Source organism: Pseudorca crassidens, chromosome 9 (genome assembly GCF_039906515.1).
Source record: "Pseudorca crassidens isolate mPseCra1 chromosome 9, mPseCra1.hap1, whole genome shotgun sequence".
Classification (NCBI taxonomy): Eukaryota; Metazoa; Chordata; class Mammalia; order Artiodactyla; family Delphinidae; genus Pseudorca; species Pseudorca crassidens.
The window spans coordinates 98,050,682-98,071,714 of NC_090304.1; the positions used below are offsets into that span (position 1 = coordinate 98,050,682).

Genomic DNA, 21,033 nt, shown 5'->3' on the forward strand with positions numbered 1-21,033 from the left:
ACACATCTTCATCTAACGTCTATGAAGATACCAAACCAATGCCCCGTTATCTCTCTCGCTTTTATGGCCTGGGCTAGGGACCTACCCAACACCTCTCGCCTTTGTCCAAGTGTCATGGAGCTGACTGGCTGTGGCCGTGCTACCTAAGTGCCAGGTGACAGCCTCTCCTTGAGTCCCGGGAATGAAATGCTGTGATAATGGAAAACACTGGCTCACAGAGCTGTGGGGTTGGTCAGATGCCAGCAGTGTACAAAGTCCTCACTTTGACTTCATTCTTTCCCTCCTGAGTTATGGCTTTGGGTTTCATATACAGGACAAATTCAATCTCCTCATACAGGCTGCTGTGCATTTTAATGTGCCACTGGACACACATCAATCTAATGAGATGGGGATTTGGCCTGGGCGACAACGGGGGGAGTGTTGCATAGAGCTGGTTTATTATATCATCATTTTGCAAACAAAATTATCTCAGAGTCTACCTTTTGGTCCAAACCTCCTCTATGCAAAGACATTTCCCCCTCATTTATTGGAAGCCTGAGAAAGCAGAGACTGGAAATCATACCGAGTGGAGGCTGTTAGAATATATGCAGCCTGGGTGAGTGCCAAAAAGCATTGAGGTCGGAGGGGCCTGTTTTCAGGGCTGATGCATCCGACCTACTGGGACTGTGAATACATCTATTATCCCATTCAGGGGCCATATGAAACATAACTGCCCGTTGAGACATAATTGTTCCTGTTGGACAGATATTGAAAGGACTGTCCAACTGCCATGGCTTCTGCCTGGGCTCACCTGGCAGCTTTGTGCTCTGCATTAGGTCTTCAGTTTTATAAAAATTTGAGAAACCTTTTCAAACTACGGTTTCAAACTGTAGTTACTCCTGGTGTATGATATTGTTTACAATTCTTAATGTTGTATCTTTGATACTTTCCTTTTCAGACAGTCTCAATGTACAAATACTTCTACCTTATTGACCTGTGCCAACTTTTTATAGCATCTCTGTTCCCCAGGAGGCAGGGATGAGAAAATAACCTTGTCCACATTCTGTGGGTCAGAACATTAAGACAGGCGGACGTTCAGTCAGTAGTCTTGGCAATTGATTGCAGATTTGTGACCATCGCCCAGTTCTCTTGACCCCAACCCCCAACCAAGGATTAGGTCATAGCCCCCAGCCCAGAGATGCTCCCGTGTCAACTGAAGGTTGATATGAAGAATTGGTAGATTTCAAGATTTTTGGTGGGGGAAATCATTCATTTAGAGAAATGGTTTTAAAGACTGAAAACCTACCAAGGCAATAGAAGTATTTTAAACACTAGAACATCCCTTAGGACCATTCCCCTCCCCATCTCACTCTCCTCCTGACGTAGATTCTGTCAAGAAGTTCTGTCCAGGGGATAAAGAGAGAGGAATGCTGGACTTAGACCGGGCCTAGGGTGAGGGGAGAAGACGACTGGTGTAGGTGTAAGTTCTGCCTAAACAGTGTCTGTAGGATTTATGAGCCCGGAAATGTAGGAAGCCAGGGGTCAGCCCGTTCCAGAATCATCCCAGGAGGCCTGGGATTTAAATTTGTGGGTCTGACTCCTGATTCTTTTCTGGCACATACTGAGCCCCCAGCAGCTGTTTGTTGAATGAGTGGATGAGTGAATGAATGATCACGTTAGCAAATGAACCGACAGCGTTGCCGAGTTACCCGGGGGGTGGGGGAGGGCCTTCTTTCAGAATACCCTTCCTCTTATCGCCGAAAGGAAGGCAAGGACTGCCGTGTGTCCTGGTGTATCCCATGGAGTGAGACAATGTGTCTTTCCTTGAATGAAAGTGTGCTCACCAGTGGTGGTGACAATAATGTCAAGAGCTTAGATTGGATTCAGACGGACTTGGCTTGGAATCCTGGCTTCGCAGTTGAGTTGCTGCGTGATTTGGATGAATTACCTAACTTCTCTTAAGCCTCAGTTTCCTCACTTGACAAGTGAGGGCAACACTTCATACCTAATCGGGTTCTTTTGAGGATTAAACGGTATAAGGCAAGTAAAGCCTTTAGCCCGATGCCCAGCACAGAAGGTAAATGCTCAATAAATGTTAGTTCTACTGTCCTTATTCCCCAGGACAGTTCCTTCGGCGAGGGGAGGTGTTCTGGGATGACCTGAACTGCACCATCAAGTGCCGCTGTCTGGATTTCAACAACGAGATCTACTGCCAGGAGGTCTCCTGCAGCCCCTACGAGGTGTGCGAACCCAAAGGCAAATTCTTCTACTGCAGCCCGGTGGAGACCAGCACGTGCGTGGTATTTGGGGAGCCGCACTATCACACGTTCGATGGCTTCCTCTTCCACTTCCAAGGCTCCTGTGCCTACCTGTTGGCCCGACAGTGTTTGCATACTTCCAGCCTCCCCTTCTTCAGCGTGGAGGCAAAGAACGAGCACCGGGGGGGCTCAGCCGTCTCCTGGGTGAAGGAGCTCTCGGTGGAGGTGAATGGCTACAAGATTCTCATCCCCAAAGGAAGCTATGGAAAAGTCAAGGTGAGACCCTCTCCGTCCTTCACGGGGAGATGGAGAAGCTGGAGGTGCTTCAGCCTGGGGAAGACTTTCCCAGATCTACTGCTGTTTGCTCTTTGTACCAAAAAGATGCATGGATCTTTGTAAAGAGCCATGCAAACATCTTGTAAAATTCTTTACTAGGCTAAATTTTGTTTGTACAAGAGCTAACCTAGGCTTTCTCTTTGACATGTCTATCTGCTGTTTATCTTAAAGTACATTTAACTTCTTAGCTGACACACACACACACACACACACACACACACACACACACACACATCCAAGCTTAGACATAACTGGGAACAGAAGTAAATTGTTTCTCATGAACCTGGCTTGCAACAATGGTAGCCACGTGGCCATGCCCTGGAGACAGTGTAAACACAAAGTACAAACCCGTAATTCACTACAGCTTTTGATTAACAATCCTCACATCCCCCCATCCTGTTTACCCAAGAGCTGTGGCTTCATTCTCAGAGAAACGTCCAGACGTCCAAACTGATTGGTATATCCATGGGCACTGCCTGTCCAGGCAGCTGGAGTGGGCTCAGTGACTTCTTTAGTGAAACCTGGGTGGAAAGTTCCCCTGAAAGCTTTACCCCTTTAACAGAATCCCCCACTCCTGCTTGGAATGGGAGAGCACACGAATCTCTGTGGTTCGTTTAGCATATGCAAATGACTCCTGTCCCTGTCTACCTGGATTTCAGGCTGGGGCATTGACAAAAGAGGGAGAACAAAAAGCCAGTAGCAATTACTCAATCTGTGGAGGCCCCAAGTTTCATGATGTTAATGGAGACCTCAGGGCAGCCATGTATTTATTCAAGCAATAATAACCAGGACCGCGAGGGGTTGATTGCTGCAACCCCATGCTGTCCTTAATCCCCAAGCATGGAGGTCATCACAGAGATTACAAACCAGAACTGATGCCAGTGTAGGGAGGTCTTTCTTTTTTCAAAAACGTGTTGTAGTTTTAATTGATGCAGCGTGTCCAACAAAAGGCAGCACCAAGGAACTAATTCCACTTTTTCTGGCTCTGCCCTTCCTAGGTCTGTGCAGCGTATCAGTGCCGTAATTAGAAAAGTGGGCTATTACAGTGGTTAAAATGCCAATTTGCTTGGTGTTTGGTTAGTCTCCCTAGAGACAGCTCTGTAAATCAAATCAGAGGTAAGAATTCGGCTGCAGAAGTTTGGGGTTTTTCCCTTTTAAATTTCTGTTGTGCTGTTGAGCACCACACTTGTCCTTGTGGATAGATGCTAACATTTCCAGCTAGAAAAATGTTTGCTAGCTCTCCCCTACTTCCTTGTCTTGTGGGGATGATGTGTACAATATCTGAAGTTGGAAAAGAAAGCTTCATGCTGTATTCCTATTTTCCATTTTGATTAAAATTCTTTTCCCTTCACAGTCAGACTCTTTTTTTTTAGAAGGAAAGGGACACCAGCCCCTTGCTTTCAGGCCCAGCAGCTCTGCTAATTTTGCGTGGCTCTCTTCCATCGTCCGAGCGTAGGGCATGGATTCCTCAATTTTCTGTAGCGACAGGGAGTTGTGGACGTGAATGTAAATGTTTCAGAAAGAAAAGGTTATGTGATTCCAACTGCAAGCAAACAATGGGTCCCTTTTCCTTTTGCCAAATGGCTTCCGAGCGTCTCTGAATACACCTGCCCTGCTGGGGAGGGTGCCTCCATGATGGCAGAGACCCCACCCGGGGTGAAGTGGGGACAGGCAAGAGGGGGTGGGAGGCAAGAAGGAGCCTGATTTGCCAACTTTCAGACACGCAGGGCGGGGCCTTGCAAACAGATCTTAACAAACAGGTTGCCTTTCTCCATATGCTGGGATTAGGAACTGGGCTCTGAATATGCATGTTCCCCCTTTGAAATGTTCTCAAGTGACAAGTAAACAATTTAGGATTGTGTATGCTAATAGGGGCCAAAGAAAGACAGCTAACATCCATATATAGTAAATGTCTCCTTCTAACTAATACTTATCAGTTTTCATCTTTCTCCCCCAGATAAAACTGAGTAGTTTAGGGTACACCAGGGAAAAGAGTGCCAACGCCAAATAGCTGATGGTGACGAAGAGCTCTGATTCTGGGGTCAGGTTTGCACAAGCCTTGGGCCACCACTGCCAGCTGAGTGGCCTCTCTGAGCTTTACTTTCTCCATCTGTAAAATGGGGTAATCGTGTCATGTCTAGAAGGCAGGGCTCTTGGCTGTAGTTTGGACTTGGCTGTCTCAACTCAGCACTGAACAAAGGCAGCAGGAAGCAGTGGAGGGTCGGGTCCTGTCACCCACAAATAATGCAAGCCCTGAATCTCAATTTCCTCATCTGCAAAAGGGGCAGATGGTAAGGACCTTCTTAGGTTGTTGTGAGGATGAAATAGGATAACCACATGTGCGACGGCTAGTACAAAGCCTGGCACCCAGTAGGCACTCAGTACTCATTCCCACACTGCCATTCCCACTGAAAGTTCTTCTCGTTCTAAGGCCTGTCCTACGATGCTACTTCTCTCTCCCAACCTTGCTCCCACCTAACCTTGCCCCTACCCACTCCTGGGAGAGACATGGTTAAAGGGGGTCCTGGCTGGTACACAGGGAGAAGAAGGGAAGCAAACAGGGAGACTCATCAACATTGGCTCATCAGGGTCTGAGGACTGGGACAGCAGGAAAGAAATAAGAAGCCATGGACTGGGTGAGAGTCCCCAGCTGCTCCCATTCCAAGCCCTCTGGGGTACAAGCACAGGACTCTATAAGGTGTGGCTGAAACTGAGACATGCATGAGAAAGAAAGGGGAAGAAATGACCACTTATGTCAAAAAAGAAGGGAAAATCTGGGCAACGCCGATGGGCAGCGTAGGGACACAGGCAGTGTGCGTGGGACGAGATTGGTTGCAGCAGGGGGATGGATGTGACATCCAGAGACAGTCCCCCCCCCCACCGCCGCACCCTGTGGCTTCTGCTCTGAAGTACAACCACTGTCCTTTGTTAGCAGGGGCTGAGTGAGAGGAGAGGAGGGCATTCAGCGAGGGAGGTGTTTGGCATTTAGGATTATACCGCCTTGGAGATTTCACTTCCTACATCTCAGCATAGAGCAATACACCATAATCACCCAGCGCTCTCGCTGGCTGACCTTCCTCAGAGTGTGGCTTTTCTCATCCTTGTTGGCTAACTTGCTACCTGGGAGATAAGGATAAATCAATCAACCCCTGGGTGTTTTTTTTTTTTTCTACTTCCTGCTCTCATAGGATGGCTTACATCTCAAGCCTGTTTTTTTGTTCCCTTCCCCCATAAGCCATACTAATTTCTAGGGACAGAGAATTGCACATGCCATTAGCCGTGGTAAACCTTGGGAGCGATGCTTGGACAGTCTATTGTCTCACTTCCTAGACAACGCAGAGAGTTGCAGCAATGGTGGCACTAAAGACCCTTGATCTTTCTGTGTGCCAGAAATCAGTACAGGTGCAGGGCAGCCTGGACGTGCACTTACAGTCAACCCACCAGGGCTGTTCTAGGACTAACCATCCATTCCAGCCCTCAAAAGTGATGTCTAGAGATGCCAGGCACGTTAAGGGTGAAAAAAAAGAAAACTAACTCTCTGTTGGAGGCTTATCAAGCCACTTACACATGGGACTCACTCCTTTTCTTTTTTTTTTAACATCTTTCTTGGAGTATAATTGCTTTACAATGGTGTGTTAGTTTCTGCTTTATAACAAAGTGAATCAGTTATACATATACATATATCCCCATATCTCCTCCCTCTTGCGTCTCCCTCCCACCCTCCCTATCCCACCCCTCTAGGGGGTCACAAAGCACCCAGCTGATCTCCCGGTGCTATGCGGCTGCTTCCCACTAGCCATCTATTTTACATGTGGTAGTGTATATATGTCCATGCCACTCTCTCACGTCGTCCCAGCTTACCCTTCCCCCTCCCCATGTCCTCAAGTCCATTCTCTACGTCTTCATCTTCATTCCTGTGGGACTCACTCTTGATTCTTCCCCCATTTCTCACTCCCCCCAGCAAAAAGCCCCAGGCCCTGTGGAGTGTCCACCACGAGCTGTCCCTCCTCCACGTCTGGGTGCAGGTCAGGCCTCGCCCTCATCAGCCCTGGCCTCCAGCACCAGTTGCCTGCCTGATTTCTCTGTTTCTAATCTCCACCTACTTCAATATACCCTTCGTACTGGCCAGAGTGGACTTTTTTAAACACAAGTCTGACCACATCATTCTCTTACTTAAAACTTTTTGGAGCTCTTCCTACAGAAGAGAAATCCAAGTTGTTGTTTTTGTTTTTGTGGCGTTTTGTTTTCTCTTAAAAACATGCTTCAAAGGCCCTCCAAGATCTGTTCCCAACACAGAATTCAGAGCAATTCTTCCAAAACGGAAGTCAGATCGTGTCGATCTTTTGCTCTGGGCGCTCTCTTCGCTCTCGGCTTCCCTCAGAGTCACAGCCAAAGTCTCTACAATGGCTGACAAGGCCGTGCCTGTTGTGGCTGCTCTTATCTCTCTGCCCTCCCCGACCACTGCCTGCTCCTGGCTCTCCGCTCCAGCCACACTGGCCCGTGCGAACCCAGCGCCCAGCACGCTCCACCCCAGGGCCTGGCCGTCCCCTCTGCGTAAGCCACTCTCGCCCCAGATAACTGCAAGGCTTCTTCCTCATCTCATATATCCCCTTCCCCGTGGGGTCTTCCTCGACCCTCCTGTCTAAAATTAGAAACCCTCTTCCCTAGCACTTTGGATCCACATTCCCAGCTTTATTTTCCTGCAGAACACTTTTCTGATGCTGTTATGTATTTTACATATTGGTTTTGTTTGCTGTTGGTCTCCTGAAGAGGAATAGACAGTTCCAAGAGGCAGGGATTTTCGTCCGTTTCACTCATTGCTAATCCCCAACTCTTAGAACAGAGCTTGACACACAGAAAGGGCTGAGTTGACATCTACTGAATGAATGGACTCTGCCTGTGTCCAGCTCCCTCTCCAGCCGCCCGTTCCCTTCCCTCTGCAGTACAGTGACACCCCGATGACTGTCCCTATTCTCATGCAGCTACTTCTAATCACTAACAAGTGATTTTATTCATTTGTCCTGGAATTCTCTGCCCCCTACTCTTCCTTTGGCTGCTTCTGTTTTACCTCTAAAGACCCAGGTCAGACTTAACTGCTCCTAAAAAGCCTATATGACCCCCCGTCCCCAGGCTGGATCAGTGGTCAGGTACCGTTCTCCCACTGCATCACTGCATCACCTATGAACGCATATTTAAAACTGTACGTCATAAATATCAATTTGTGTCCCTCTTCCTCAGTAGACCCAGACCTCATAACGGGCAGAGACAATTACTTTTTTTATTCTTTATTTCTCAGCACCTAACATCGTGCTTGGTACCCAGTAGGTGTTCAAATTTGTTGTGTTGAACGATGGTATGACATAGGCCTGGTATCAGGAAGTGACAGGGTGAAACACTCAGAGAATAACACCAGGGCAGCCTCAAAACTCGATGGTGGGGACAGTTTATAGAGCACCTTCCAGCTGGGAGGAGGGGTTGGGGTGCTAAGGGCAGCGAGGGGGTCATGGAAAGTATGTGCCTTAAGCTGAGACTTAAAGAATGGATTTCGAGGAGAAAGGGGGAAAAGCCAGGTAACTAGTCTTTCAAGAAAAGACGTGAAGCTGGCCCAAGAGCCAGCCAGGAAGTGTTGACAAGCACCTGGTCCCCAGAGGGGTTTAGAGTGGCACTAAGCAATGCACGTCTGTCACAACTCAAACGCCGGCCTGCTCTCAAAGGTTCTGGGGCCTCTGCCTTCCTGGGAGGCAAGCCCGCTGGCACCCGAGCCTTTTGGGGGCCACTCTCTCTGTGGCGCTGAGTCGCTCCATCCCTCCCCCCTTTCCTGACCTCAGCTGGACCCACTGCCCTGGCCCCTGCTCACCTGCCTTTTTACTATTGCTGTTGTTGGCAGGTTAATGACCTAGTGGCTTCTTTGCCCGTCACCTTAGACTTGGGGGCGGTGAAAGTCTACCAGAGTGGCATGTCTACTGCTGTGGAAACGGATTTTGGGCTCTTAGTGACGTTTGACGGCCAGCACTACGCCTCCATCTCCGTCCCAGGCTCCTACATCAACTCCACTTGCGGGCTTTGTGGGAACTACAACAAAAACCCTCTGGATGACTTCCTGCGCCCCGACGGCAGGCCAGCCATGTCAATCCTAGACCTGGGAGAGAGCTGGCGGGTCTACCACGCCGACTGGAAGTGTGACTCGGGCTGCGTGGATAATTGCACCCAGTGTGACACGGCCACCGAAGCCCTCTACTTTGGCCCCGACTACTGCGGCTTCCTCAACAAGACCGACGGCCCCCTGTGGGAGTGTGGCACTGTCGTGGACCCCATGGCCTTCGTGCACAGCTGCGTGTATGACCTGTGCAGCGTGAGGGACAACGGGACACTCCTGTGTCAGGCCATCCAGGCCTACGCCCTCGTGTGCCAAGCCCAGGGCATTCCGATCGGAGACTGGCGCATCCAGACTGGGTGTGGTAAGCTGGCATCCTGTCCACACGGAAGGCTACGCCTGTGCAGGGGGGCCGGGAGAGGGTTTCGGGGCTCCTCGGAGAGCTCCCTGTTAAGACACATTGCCCGAGAGTCAGGGTGAGGTTGAAATATAGCAAATGATAAAGAACGAACTGTAAAAGCATCTTGACCTTTCTCCTCACCCAGTACTGTGGCCAGAAAACAAGAAACCACTGATGGGCATCCGTGCAGGAGACACGGAATGCGTGGCCGGAAGAGGGCCCTTAGCGGGGGTGGCCCGGGCAGAGTTGAGCAGGGAGGGGGCCGTTTCTGAGCTGGAGGTGGCTGTCCCCACAGCTGTTGGGGACATGTGGACACTGGCCTGGGGAATCAAGAGCAGCCTTTGGGAGAAGAATGCGCCTCCCACACGGAACCCATGGCATTTTTGTCCTTGGATGTTTCCTCGCTGCTTTCAGGTTCTGTGACCCCTGCTCTAGAGCATTTCCGCTGGTCCAAAAGGGGCAGCAGGCAGGGCAGGCAGCAGACCCGGAGGGAGGCCTTGTTCTAAAATGCCGGGTGGCGAGGAAACAAGCCCCCGAAGTGTGGGAAATCCAGCTGTCCCCTTGGAATTGCGCTTTTGGATTGAGCGTTTGGAACAATTTAGCTATCTTATGTCTTCCTTCTATACAACTTACATCTCTCTCACTTTTCCTAGTTATGTAAATGTTAAAAACGGGCGAACGAAAAACCAAATTGCTTCTTGGAATTTTGTTTCTTTCCTGGTCCTTGGTTTTCTCCATATGAGTAAACCGAAAATTATTATCCGTGCATTTGAGAGTGCTATGGAGGTGAGATTTAAAAGTTTCTTTCAGTTCCAAGGCCAGACGGCAATTTTTTCCTATCTGTATAGGTTGGATTCATATAAATCAATATGTATCAGAATCAATTCTTAGAGAATTGATCAAACTACTAAAAGACAGTATATTTAAATGTTTTTGTGTGTGTGGACTGGCCAGCCTCTATCATGCCTGGAGTATCCATACCCTGATTGAAGTTGAGATTGAATATGACTTCTCTTTGACCCTTGTGCAATCCAAGGGCATCCAATTACCTAATTTTTTGCCTATAATGGTTATTTTTTTTCTAGTGGTACTACTATCCTACCCTCCACGTTCCTCTCCCTGTCTCTCATTTTAGTGGGATGAATTGTATTTAAATCAGAGAACTCGTCTACCAGGCTCTTGAGTCTCCGCCTGTTGGGGTCAACCAGACTCAAACCAGACTCAGATGTTCTTAAAATAAGAATCGAAGCTTTCCAAGGCAAGAAGGGCCTTCAGAAGGCATCCAGTTCCAGTTCAGTCTCCTGGGGGAATAGGCACACAGGTTCTTTTCAGATAGCTAAGGTTCTTTCTTATTTTTAATATCCCAGAGAATTCATTTTCACAGTCTTCTTTGGTCCCTGTTTGAAAGTTCACTTTTTCAAATTCCTCCTCTAAGAGTTAGATTTTTCATTTCTCCTGTGAGTTGGATTTATTTCCTCCTAGGAATGGGCCGTGTTCTTTAAAGTCAGACCAACTTATATGCCCATCAGTTGAAGATCTTAAACCATCTCGATGGTTGTAATTCACCCAGTACTAAAGCTGTATTGAATAATCAGTCGAGTCTAGTTAGGATAGGAACCTGAAGTTTTATTTCAGTCAGGATGATCCAGTGAGATCCCGCCCCATCACATTGCTCAGTAGTTACTACCAGAGCAGCTGCGCCCCTTGCGCACCCTCAGTCTCCCTTCCCCCAGTGAGTGGTGGCTCGGCCTTCCCTCCAGGCGCCAACTGGTCCAGAAGGAGCGTTCTTCCTCCAGGCCCCCGTGCGTGGTGGATCTGGCCGGTTAGCCCCTGGGTCATTCACCTTGTCGCGCTCTCTCCTCTCCCCTACGTCAGTGTCCATGGTGCAGTGCCCGAGCTTCAGCCACTACTCCGTGTGCACCAGCAGCTGCCCGGACACGTGCTCAGATCTGACGGCCTCCCACACCTGCGCCATGCCCTGCACGGAGGGCTGCGAGTGCAACGAAGGCTTTGTCCTCAGCACCAGCCAGTGCGTCCCGCTGCACAAGTGCGGCTGTGACTTCGACGGCCACTACTACGCCATGGGCGAGTTCTTCTGGGCCACGGCCAACTGCACGGTGCAGTGCCTGTGCGAGGAGGGCGGCGACGTGTACTGCTTCAACAAGACGTGCCGTGGCGAGGAGGTGTGCACAGTGGAGAACGGCTACCAGGGTTGCTTCCCCAAGCGGGAGACCTTGTGCCTGCTCAGCCAGAACCAGGTGCTGCACACCTTCGACGGCGCCGCCTACCCCTTCCCCGTCGAGTTCTCCTACACGCTCCTCAAGACCTGCCCTGAGCGGCCAGAGTACTTGGAAATCGACATCAACAAGAAGAAGCCGGAAGCAGGGCCTGCTTGGCTGCGGGGTCTCCGGATCCTGGTGGCCGACCAGGAGGTCAAGATAGAAGGCATCGGGGCTTCAGAGGTCAAGGTAAGACCCTTGTGGCCTTGGAGACTTTCCTGATGAGTCCCGCCAAGCGAAGGAGCCACGCTCTTCAGGCTTGCCTGGCTGCCTCTGACCGTGAGCGGATTCTAGGAAGGCAATGACTCCGAAATGGGAGCATTTTCTAACTGTCAGCACCAAATAAAAGTCCATCAGGTGGAGACCTGGAGTGAAGCTGGAATTCCTCGAATTAGAGCAGAACTAGCTCGCCAGAGTAGCAGATACTTATAGGATGCTTACTGTGTGCCAAGCACTAGCCTAAGCAGTATCACATTCATCCTAAGAGGTAGATAACATCATTATTCTCATTCTACAGATGAGAAAACAGAGGCACAGAGAGGTTAAGTAACTTCCCCCGGGACACACAGCCATAAAAGTGGAATTCAAGCCTGGGTCAGCTGGCTCCAGAGTCTGTGCTCTTTACCCTGTACTATGCTGCATCTCTTACCTGTAGATGGGAATACGTGTGGAGTAGCACAAGGGGTGCCTGCCATGGTGCCTCACGCCCTGCTGTCCTGGTCTGAAATACCCATCACTAAGCATGCAGACTCATAGATCATTAGTAAGAAGGAATCTTGGGCATCGTCGAGTGCAACTCCTTGTTTTCACATGAGGCTCCCAAAGGGCTAAATGAGGGCTGTGGGCCTGACAGCTGGAAGGTGGCAGAGCGGGGGTGATGGAGGGTGAGGGAGGAGCAGATCTCCCTCCTCCCAGTGCCATGTGCATTTCATAATATCACATGACATCTAATTTAGAAAGAAAAAGTCAATGCAGTGAATAAAGCATACATCCACAAACTGAAAGGGCTGTGTTTTTATTCCCATTGACACACTGGCAGAAATTAATTTATCAAAATAATAATAGGTAGATAGGTGGATGGACAGCTAGATAATTAGATATATACACTGTGTGCTTCCAAGGGGCTGAGACACAGGAAAAGTAAAATTTGAAGGGAGAAGAAGAAGGCAGGACGTCGGGGACAGGAGGAAGCCACACGTCTACGGTGACTGTTGCTCACACTTCAGTTTTGTTTGGAACTAGCTTAGGGTCTCACACACACACAAACAGCAAATGTGTTGGATCAGAGGAGGCTGGAAAGAAAGAAACAAAGATGCCCATGAAAAAAACAGTTGATGTCTGTGTGGTTTCCGCACACTGTCAGCTTCTCAACCTTACTCCAAGGGCTAGTCATGGGGCAGAGCCACGTCTTTATTCACAGCCTAGGAAATTGTGGGCACCCTGTGTGTATCTGGAACTGATGATAGCGATTTGAATTTTCAGGTGAACAGTCAGGAAGTGGAACTGCCTTTTTTCCATCCTTCGGGGAAGCTGGAAATTTATCGAAACAAAAACAGCACAACCGTCGAGTCCAAGGGTGTCGTGACCGTGCAATACTCAGACGTGGGTCTGCTGTACATCCGGCTCTCCACCGCCTACTTCAACTGCACGGGGGGCTTGTGTGGCTTCTTCAACGCGAACGTCAGCGAGGAGTTCTGTCTCCCCAGTGGCAAGTGCACGGACAACCTGGCGGTGTTCCTGGAAAGCTGGACCACTTTCGAGGAGATCTGCAACGGGGAGTGTGGGGACCTGCTGAAGGCCTGCGGCAACGACTCAGAGCTGCTGAAATTTTACCGCAGCCGTTCCATGTGCGGCATCATCAACGACCCCTCCAACAGCTCCTTCCTGGAGTGTCACGGCGTGGTCAACGTCACCGCCTACTACCGCACCTGCCTCTTCCGCCTGTGCCAGAGCGGGGGCAACGAGTCCGAGCTCTGTGACTCTGTGGCCCGGTACGCGAGCGCCTGCAAGAACGCCGACGTGGAGGTGCAGCCCTGGAGGACCCACGACTTCTGCCGTGAGTTCGGGTGACGCCATGGGGGCGGCCGGCCGGGGCGGGGCATTGATAACCGAGACCGCGGATCTTCTTCTCTTCCTGGTGCAATCGCACTCAAGGACAATCTCATTAACCCTGCACATCTTCCCTAGTCTGATGTGTCCTCTGGAAGGCTCGTCCCCCCAGACCAGACTATTGCGCATCTTTATTGTTGTTTCTAATCACACAATCCCTCTTCGTTGTAGAACAATTAGCTATTGATTCTTGGTTATATCTAGCAGAGGGAACACATCATGTCAAAGGACCGGAAATCTTTGTGATGGCTCAGTGGGCACCTTCTCTCTTGGCAAGGCAGGACCACATTCATTTCAGCACATGGTGATCAGTCAGGGTGCCTTTCCCGGAGTAGAGATTAGCCCCGCTCCCCAGGGCAAACCTGACAATGGTTCTTGAGAGAGTCCCATGGGCCTGGTTGTTCATTTTGTGCCCAGAGTATCTGACCCCTCTCAGCAGTACTTATAGTAATGAGAATAATTGCTGGGAAGACGAGACATATAATCCCCTCGGTTCTGGGCGAGCCCAGGGGGAGGAGTAAATGGAAGGGTAGAAGGAGAAGTGGCTGAGGGCGGGACCCAGGCCTGGAGGCAGGATTGCCCCACCTGGACCACATCTCCCACCCCTTCCCCACCAAGAAGGTCGGCCCTCACGAAGACCAGTGCTACCACTGAGATTCCATCCTTTACATCTGGTTATGTCTCTTCCATTATATTTCTTCCTACCTAAGTTTGTTTATTTTTTTAACTTTTTATTTTGAAATAATTTTAAAGTTACAGAAGGATTACAAGAATATCTATATAGCTTTTACCCAGATGACCTGTTGTTAGCATTTTGCCCTGTTTGCTTTGTCATTCTCTCTCACTGACTCTCTGTTTGAAGGGAAGTTGCAGACATCATGCCCCTTTGCCCCTAAATACGTTAAGTGTATATTTCCTTAGAATCAAGACACTCCTTCACAGCACAGTACAGTTACTGAGTTTAGGAACTTTAACACTGATGCAATAACGTAATATCCACTTCAATTTTGCCCGTTGACCCAGTCGTGTCCTTTATGGCTTTCCCCTACCCCTCAGTGCAGATCTAGTCCGCGACCACATGGGGCATTTAGCTGTCATGTCTCTTTGGTCTCCTTAAGTCTGGAACAATTCCTTAGCCTCTTTGTCTCTTGTGATCTTGTCATGTTTAGATTACAGTCTCGCCCCTTGTGAAATAGAATGGCCCTCCCTTTGGATTTGGTGCTTCGCCATGGCTGGGTTCTGCTCTGCATCCCCCCCAGCCCCCTGCATAGGAGAGGCTTGTTTTCCACATGGTACCAGGTCCCATGTGGGGCACACTCTGTTCAGCCTCCTCTCACTGGTGATGGGCACGTTGATCCCCTGGTCAGGGGTTGTCAGATATCACCACTCTGTGTCGCTCCGTTTCTGTCTTGTGACTGGTGAGCAGTCTGTGGGGAAGTACTTTAAGACCACGCCGCGTGCCGCTTCTCATCACAGTCCCCCTCCTCGGCTTAGTGCCCGCTGAGGACTTTTGCTTGTACTGATCTCCAGCATGACGATTACATGCTGACAGTTTACAGCTCCAGCACTCTCTCCACTTGTACCCGTCAGCAGATGTCATTTTACTGTAAGCAAGAGCCCTCCTATCTCTTCTGCCTGCCTGTCCCCTATCTATCATCCATCCACCCATCCATCCATCTATTTATTTACCTCAATCATCTATCTATCTTATCAACATGGACACACAGATTCCTGTTTGTTTCAATGGTTTATGTTTCATATCACATTTGTTATTTTGGCATTAACAGTATGACAGATTTGGCCTGTGGGTGCCCCTTCCAGTTGCCTCCTACGTCCTTCGGATATGCCTCTGTCGTTTTCTTACTTTCTAGATTAACGAGATGCTTCACATCACCTCTTAACCTTCCCTACCCCAGCCTAGAATCAACCATCACTCCGAAAAATCATGATTCATTTTGGTGGGGAATGTTATTAGAAGCTATGGTCTGGGTGAGTCTTACCCATTGCTATTGGGGTATCCTTACCTTGCCTCTAAGCCTTTGCAATAGTAACATCTCAGACAGAGCTAAGAATATCCCCCCTGCCTCCCTCCCCCACATATCGTTATTTAAAAATAATGCTCTGGTTTCTGAGCACCGGAAGTCCAGAGGAGCATATGGAATATCATCTCAGAGTTGGGCGGTTATATCCCTGGTGACCCTAGCCACACTGGGGAGGGATTAGTAACAGAGGCTGTGAATCTGCAGTGGAATTCTGGAAGCATGCTCTATTCATAAAGTCACCTAAAGGGAGGGAGGCTTCAAGGTTCCTACTGACCACCACATCTAGTGGGACCTTAGAATGCTTTCCCAAAGCCTTCTCTTTAACCCACTTCCCACATCCTCTTTTGCCCCACCTCTAGCTCGTCTAAACTGATCTCTGCCCCTGCTCCTGTACTCAACTTTCTAGTTACAGTTCATTCACATTACGGGATTACAGAGTCTGCCCCATACCAAATCCATTTTGTTGCCAGGCCGTGTCTGTGCCATGCTTTTAGACTATGAACTCCGACCCAGCAGGAAGTGTCTCTGGTTGGCTTTTTTGTACTGCGCGAAGCACAGCTTGGTGGCATGGCTCATACGAAGGACGTGTGGCAGGATGACAGTGATTCCCTCTTTTTCCGGGTGCGATGCCTGCTGAGAATCACTTCTCCCAATCCTTCATCGGGGCTTGAAGAGCTGGAGCAAACGCTCATGCCTTTTTTAGAGAGAGACTTGTGGACGGAAGCAGCCACGTGGAGCATGGCTTCCTCGGGTGGAGGGCCAGGGCTCACACTTGATTAATCAAGTCTCTGGGTACTAAGGGGTTAATCTGGTCAGGGTTTTGCAGAGTGGGGATTGGATTGAGTGACAGCTGCAAATCAGGAACACAATCTTCTTTGGACCTGGAGAGAGGCAACCACTGCTTCTGTGTTCAGATATTTTTAACCAGCTCTCGCTGGCAGAGCCAGGCTGCCCAATTAAGTAATTTCAGAGGCATTTCAGGAGCCAGGGGAAGTTTTATTACTTCATGTCTGCATGTTCCAGGCTTTCAGACACATTCAGACAACACGATAAGTCATAAAACGAGAGCCATTTAAATAAGTCATGTTATTTGCTATCACCATAAACCTGTAGTCAGTGTTATAACATTCATAATTTAGAGACAAATGTGAAAATCGCTCTATACAGACATATTTAATCAGTGCCGAACTAGCCTACAACTAGTCAGTGGAGGTGGAGACAGTCCTTTAGCCCAGAGGGAAAAAAGATTGGCTTTCAGTCCATAGGGCAGAGCTGTTGAGCTGGTACTTGTGGGCGGAACTATTATTGCCATGCAATTTCTCTACAGTGTCCTTTGTGTCCTTGGATTATAAAACCCTCTTAAGGAGTGATCGTATGCATAAGACCTAAAGAAAGCCTTAAAGGCAAGATCTTAAACTCCCAGGAGACGGTGACGACGTTCACAGATCTTTAGAGAACACAGACCTGTGGGTAGATTTCTTCTGTATCCCTGGGTTCATCCCGGCTCATGTCAAGTTTTGACAAACAAAAATAATAAAGAGACATGGGAAGTTACACGGAATTCCATGGTGAGCCGCATGCGCCGTTATTGTATGTGCTATGCTTACTGACGCACAGTCTTGATCTATCAAGGAAGGCTTCTGGGCAGAAGAGTGACTTGAAATGAAACTGGGAGGATGGGTAGGATTTGGCTGTGTGAAGGCCGTGCAGGAGGGGCAAAGGGTGTGAATAAAGGAGGTGGGCAGGACCATGTGCTGAGGTCAGTGAGGAGGTGGAAGGGGTCAGAGGACACCAGGAGCAGAGAGATGAAAGACACAGGGAAGGTCCAACGTGTAGAGTAGAAACACCTCCATGAAACCTATCTGTAATGGAGGGAAGTGTAAGAAGGGAAAGGGTGCAGTGTTTATTGAGACCCTACTGTGGGCTTGATATATTAGGTTATTAATCCTCAGAACAGCAGTCCTAGGTAAGTACTGTCCTTATTTAATAAGAGAAGAAACTGAAGCTCAGAGATGGTACCCACAGGTCTCTGCAGCCTCAGAGCACTTGTTCCTTCCAGAACTCTCTTTCCGGAGTCTTTGAGTCAGGAGACTCAGAGTCGGGAGATGCAGAGTCGAATCTCTCTCCAGTACTTATCAGCTGGATTAAGTCACTGAACTTCAGTTTCCTCACTTATAAGACAGGGGTGATATGACTGTCCTTACCATCCAGATTGTTGAGAAAATTACACTAAAATGCCTAGAACAGTGCCCGGTGTGCCACAGGTGCTCAGAACAGGCCCATCGTCTCAGAATCTTCTACTTGAAAAGCTAAGTGCACTAGAGGAGCACGTGAGTGAGGGGCTCGCTGAGCCCTGTGGATCACCCCGAATGAGGATGGCAGTGGTGCCGATCACATGGCATTTGCTGAGCTCACCGTGCTGGACAGATAAGTCACACGCAGCTTATATACCTGCACGCACACACGTGCACGCACACTGTGCACACAGCCATACATGCACACACATGCACACACCCATGCATACCAATGAGTGTACACAGACTCTGTCTCTGACCTCTGTCCCTTTCTCAATCCCATCTCCTCCTCGCCCACCCTCAGCTCTGGAATGCCCGGAGAACAGCCATTTCGAGGAGTGCATGATGTGTACAGAGACCTGTGAGACCCTGGCACTGGGCCCCATCTGTGTGGACAGCTGCTCCGAGGGGTGTCAGTGTGACGAGGGCTATGCCCTGCAAGGCAGCCAGTGCGTCCCCCGGAGCGAGTGTGGCTGCAACTTTGAGGGACACCAACTTGCCACCAATGAGACCTTCTGGGTGGACCTGGACTGCCAGATCTTCTGCTACTGCAATGGCACAGACAACAGCGTCCACTGTGAAAACATCCCCTGCAAGGGTGACGAGTACTGCATGGAGGAGGGCGGCCTCTACTACTGCCAGGCCCGCACCGACGCCTCCTGCATCGTCTCGGGCTACGGCCACTACCTGACCTTTGACGGCTACCCTTTTGACTTCCAGACCAGCTGCCCGCTCATCCTGTGCACCACAGGAAGCAGGCCGAGCTCAGACACGTTCCCCAAGTTCGTCGTCACAGCCAAGAACGAGGACCGGGACCCGTCGCTGGCCTTGTGGGTCAAGCAGGTGGACGTGACCGTGTTGGGCTACAGCATCGTGATTCACAGGGCCTACAAGCACACGGTGCTGGTGAGCGGTCACAGGCCAGACCCCAGGAGGGGAGCCGTGGGGATGTGAGGATAGGGGTCCCGGGTCAGCAAGTCAGGCTGCAGCTGAACCAGGCAGGTCCAGAATCCAAGGAAAAGCAGAGGATGTTAGAGCACAGAGGGGCCCTGGAGACTTCCCATCACTTTATCTTACAGATAAGGAAACAGGGCCCTCAGAGAGAAAAATACCCAAGTCACAGGCACCAAATTAGGAACAGAGCCAGCTCTAGGAATGGTGCCTTTCATATTGTAGCAGAGTGTGTTGGAGACGGCACAGACCTAGATGGAGTCCCAGCTTGGCTACACTGAGCGGCCTCAGACAGTCGCTGTGTGTATACGAGAATGTGCACCTAGCATGGACTAGGCGTCAATAAGTGGTACTGCTCTCTAACCCACCTCCTTCCCTTAGCTGAGATCAAAATATTCGCCTCCTTGGGCCTCCTGCTGCCTCTTTCAGTCTCCCTTTCGCTCCCAGGGGACCTGGGAGTTCAGGAGTCTTGTCCACATCTGGAGCACCCTGGGGCTCCCTTGCAGTCTTCTTACTTTTCACTCCCTTGGCCATGAAGACAGGAGCAGGTAGGGGCTGAGGAGTTCCATGCATTCCGAGTCCAGCCTGAGGATGTCAGCCGCAGCCACAGGCTGGCCACCCCTCCCCCAAGGGCCCGCCCTGAGCAACACTTGGGACACCAGCAAGCCACTGCTTTAGCATTTTGGAGGAGCTGACTTAGGATGTCAACCTTTTAACACCATCCTCCCAGGTCTGCAGTGTAATTTATCTCTAAGGAGGTTCCTCTTCCTCTCATATACATTCCCTTTCAAATTCTGAGCTGTTAAAGACTTCCTTGGGCAACTCTGCTGATTTCTTTCCTTCCTTAGAATTTCCTTTAACCCCCTTCTCTGACAAAGAGAGGTTTCTGAGCTTCTTAAACTGTCCTCCCTTTCACGTTTACTAGAAAGTGTGCCTTCTTAGCATCTAAGATGGAAGTCTCACTATGAACCTTCTTCTTCCTTTTCTTGGGTATTTTACCCAAACTGCCATTGGTACCCTCTGTGTTTCACCTAACAGTTGGTTCCTCTATCATTTATGGCATTAATCATACTGTATTTTTCCATGATGTTCATGTCCAGCTCACTCAATATTCATAGTGGACTCCTTGAGGGCAGGAACCACACATAATCCATCTTTATGTTAAATGAATATACTGTGTGCTATGACACTCAGAGCATTTGTCAAATGAACGAAGGAGATAACATAATAAGCCCTTTCTTCCAAGGTTCCTACGACTTTCATTTTGCTGCTCGTCACTTCTTTAGCAATTTGAGAGATGAAATTGGCACCTGGACAGGTTAGGAGTGTATCAGATGCCTTGCTTTTAGCCACAAAAGGTTTCCAACAGATGTCCAGATAGTCAAAGTCGCTCTTTACAATCACTTCCCTCTCCTCCATTTTCATCAATTGTGTTAAAACAAACACATCAATCATTTTGTCCCTGTGGCTTCATCATATTTGCCCTTTTCTCCTTTGCTCCTCCTCTGACATATTTCTGCCCTTAGATTTATAATTTTGGATATCGTTCCTTATCTCTGTGACATTCAACACTTTTCCACCTTTCTACCTTTCAGGTTTTTTTCTTCTTCTAAAATATAATCTGTTAACAGGCCCTGTCCCATCCAGTGTACTCTGAAAGCGTATTTTCTGCCTTGTGTTACACGCTGTCAAGGTTTAGGTATATAGATATCTGAGGCTACCCATGTTTTCTGACCCAGTTATTTTCAGATATAGACACTGGACCTTCATGAACACTTGTTCTTTTTCCTGCTCTCCCTTCTCTCCTCCCCAGTGGCTGATTCTCTTCTCTCACCAGGTGTTTCCCTCCCTTTGGGTCAGCTCACCTTCCAGGCACGTGTCTCATGAGATGCACTCACGCCTAAAGTCAAGAGCCATGAGAACTACACAGCTGGTTTCTTCCTCCCACAAAGAAATGCGGAGGGAAGGGTCTATTGGTTCTTAGGGCTGCTGTCACAAAGCATCACAGACTAGGTGGCCTGAAACAGCAGAAACCTATTCTGTTACAGTCCTGGAGGCCAGGAGTCCTAAACCAAGGTGTCCTCAGGGCCATGCTCCCCCCGAGGTCCTAGGGGAACCTCTGTTCCAGGCTTTCCTCCAGCTTCTGGTGGTTGTAGGTGACCCTTGGCTTGTGGCAGCATAACTCCAGTCTCTGCCTCCGTATTTTCATGGCCTTCGTCCCTCTGTGCCAAATCTCTCTCTCCTTTTAAGGACACTAGTCATTGGATTGAGGGCCCACCCTTTCCCCGCAT

The 21,033-nt window shown here is 49.4% G+C and overlaps 1 protein-coding gene across 6 annotated transcripts in view; it reads left to right on the forward strand.

The window, feature by feature from the left end:
- Positions 1-21,033, forward strand: part of LOC137230970 (tubulin-specific chaperone cofactor E-like protein) — a 162,234-nt gene that overhangs the window by 104,052 nt on the left and 37,149 nt on the right. For all 6 annotated transcript variants that reach the window (XR_010946319.1, XM_067751355.1, XM_067751349.1 and 3 more), the window contains 5 exons: positions 2,101-2,513; positions 8,461-9,031; positions 10,943-11,535; positions 12,829-13,402; positions 18,096-18,697. Coding sequence is in view for 5 of the 6 variants with exons in the window: in XM_067751355.1 (XP_067607456.1) it covers positions 2,101-2,513; positions 8,461-9,031; positions 10,943-11,535; positions 12,829-13,402; positions 18,096-18,697 (2,753 nt within the window). In the remaining variant the exon portion in view is untranslated. The remainder of the gene's footprint in view (positions 1-2,100; positions 2,514-8,460; positions 9,032-10,942; positions 11,536-12,828; positions 13,403-18,095; positions 18,698-21,033) is intronic.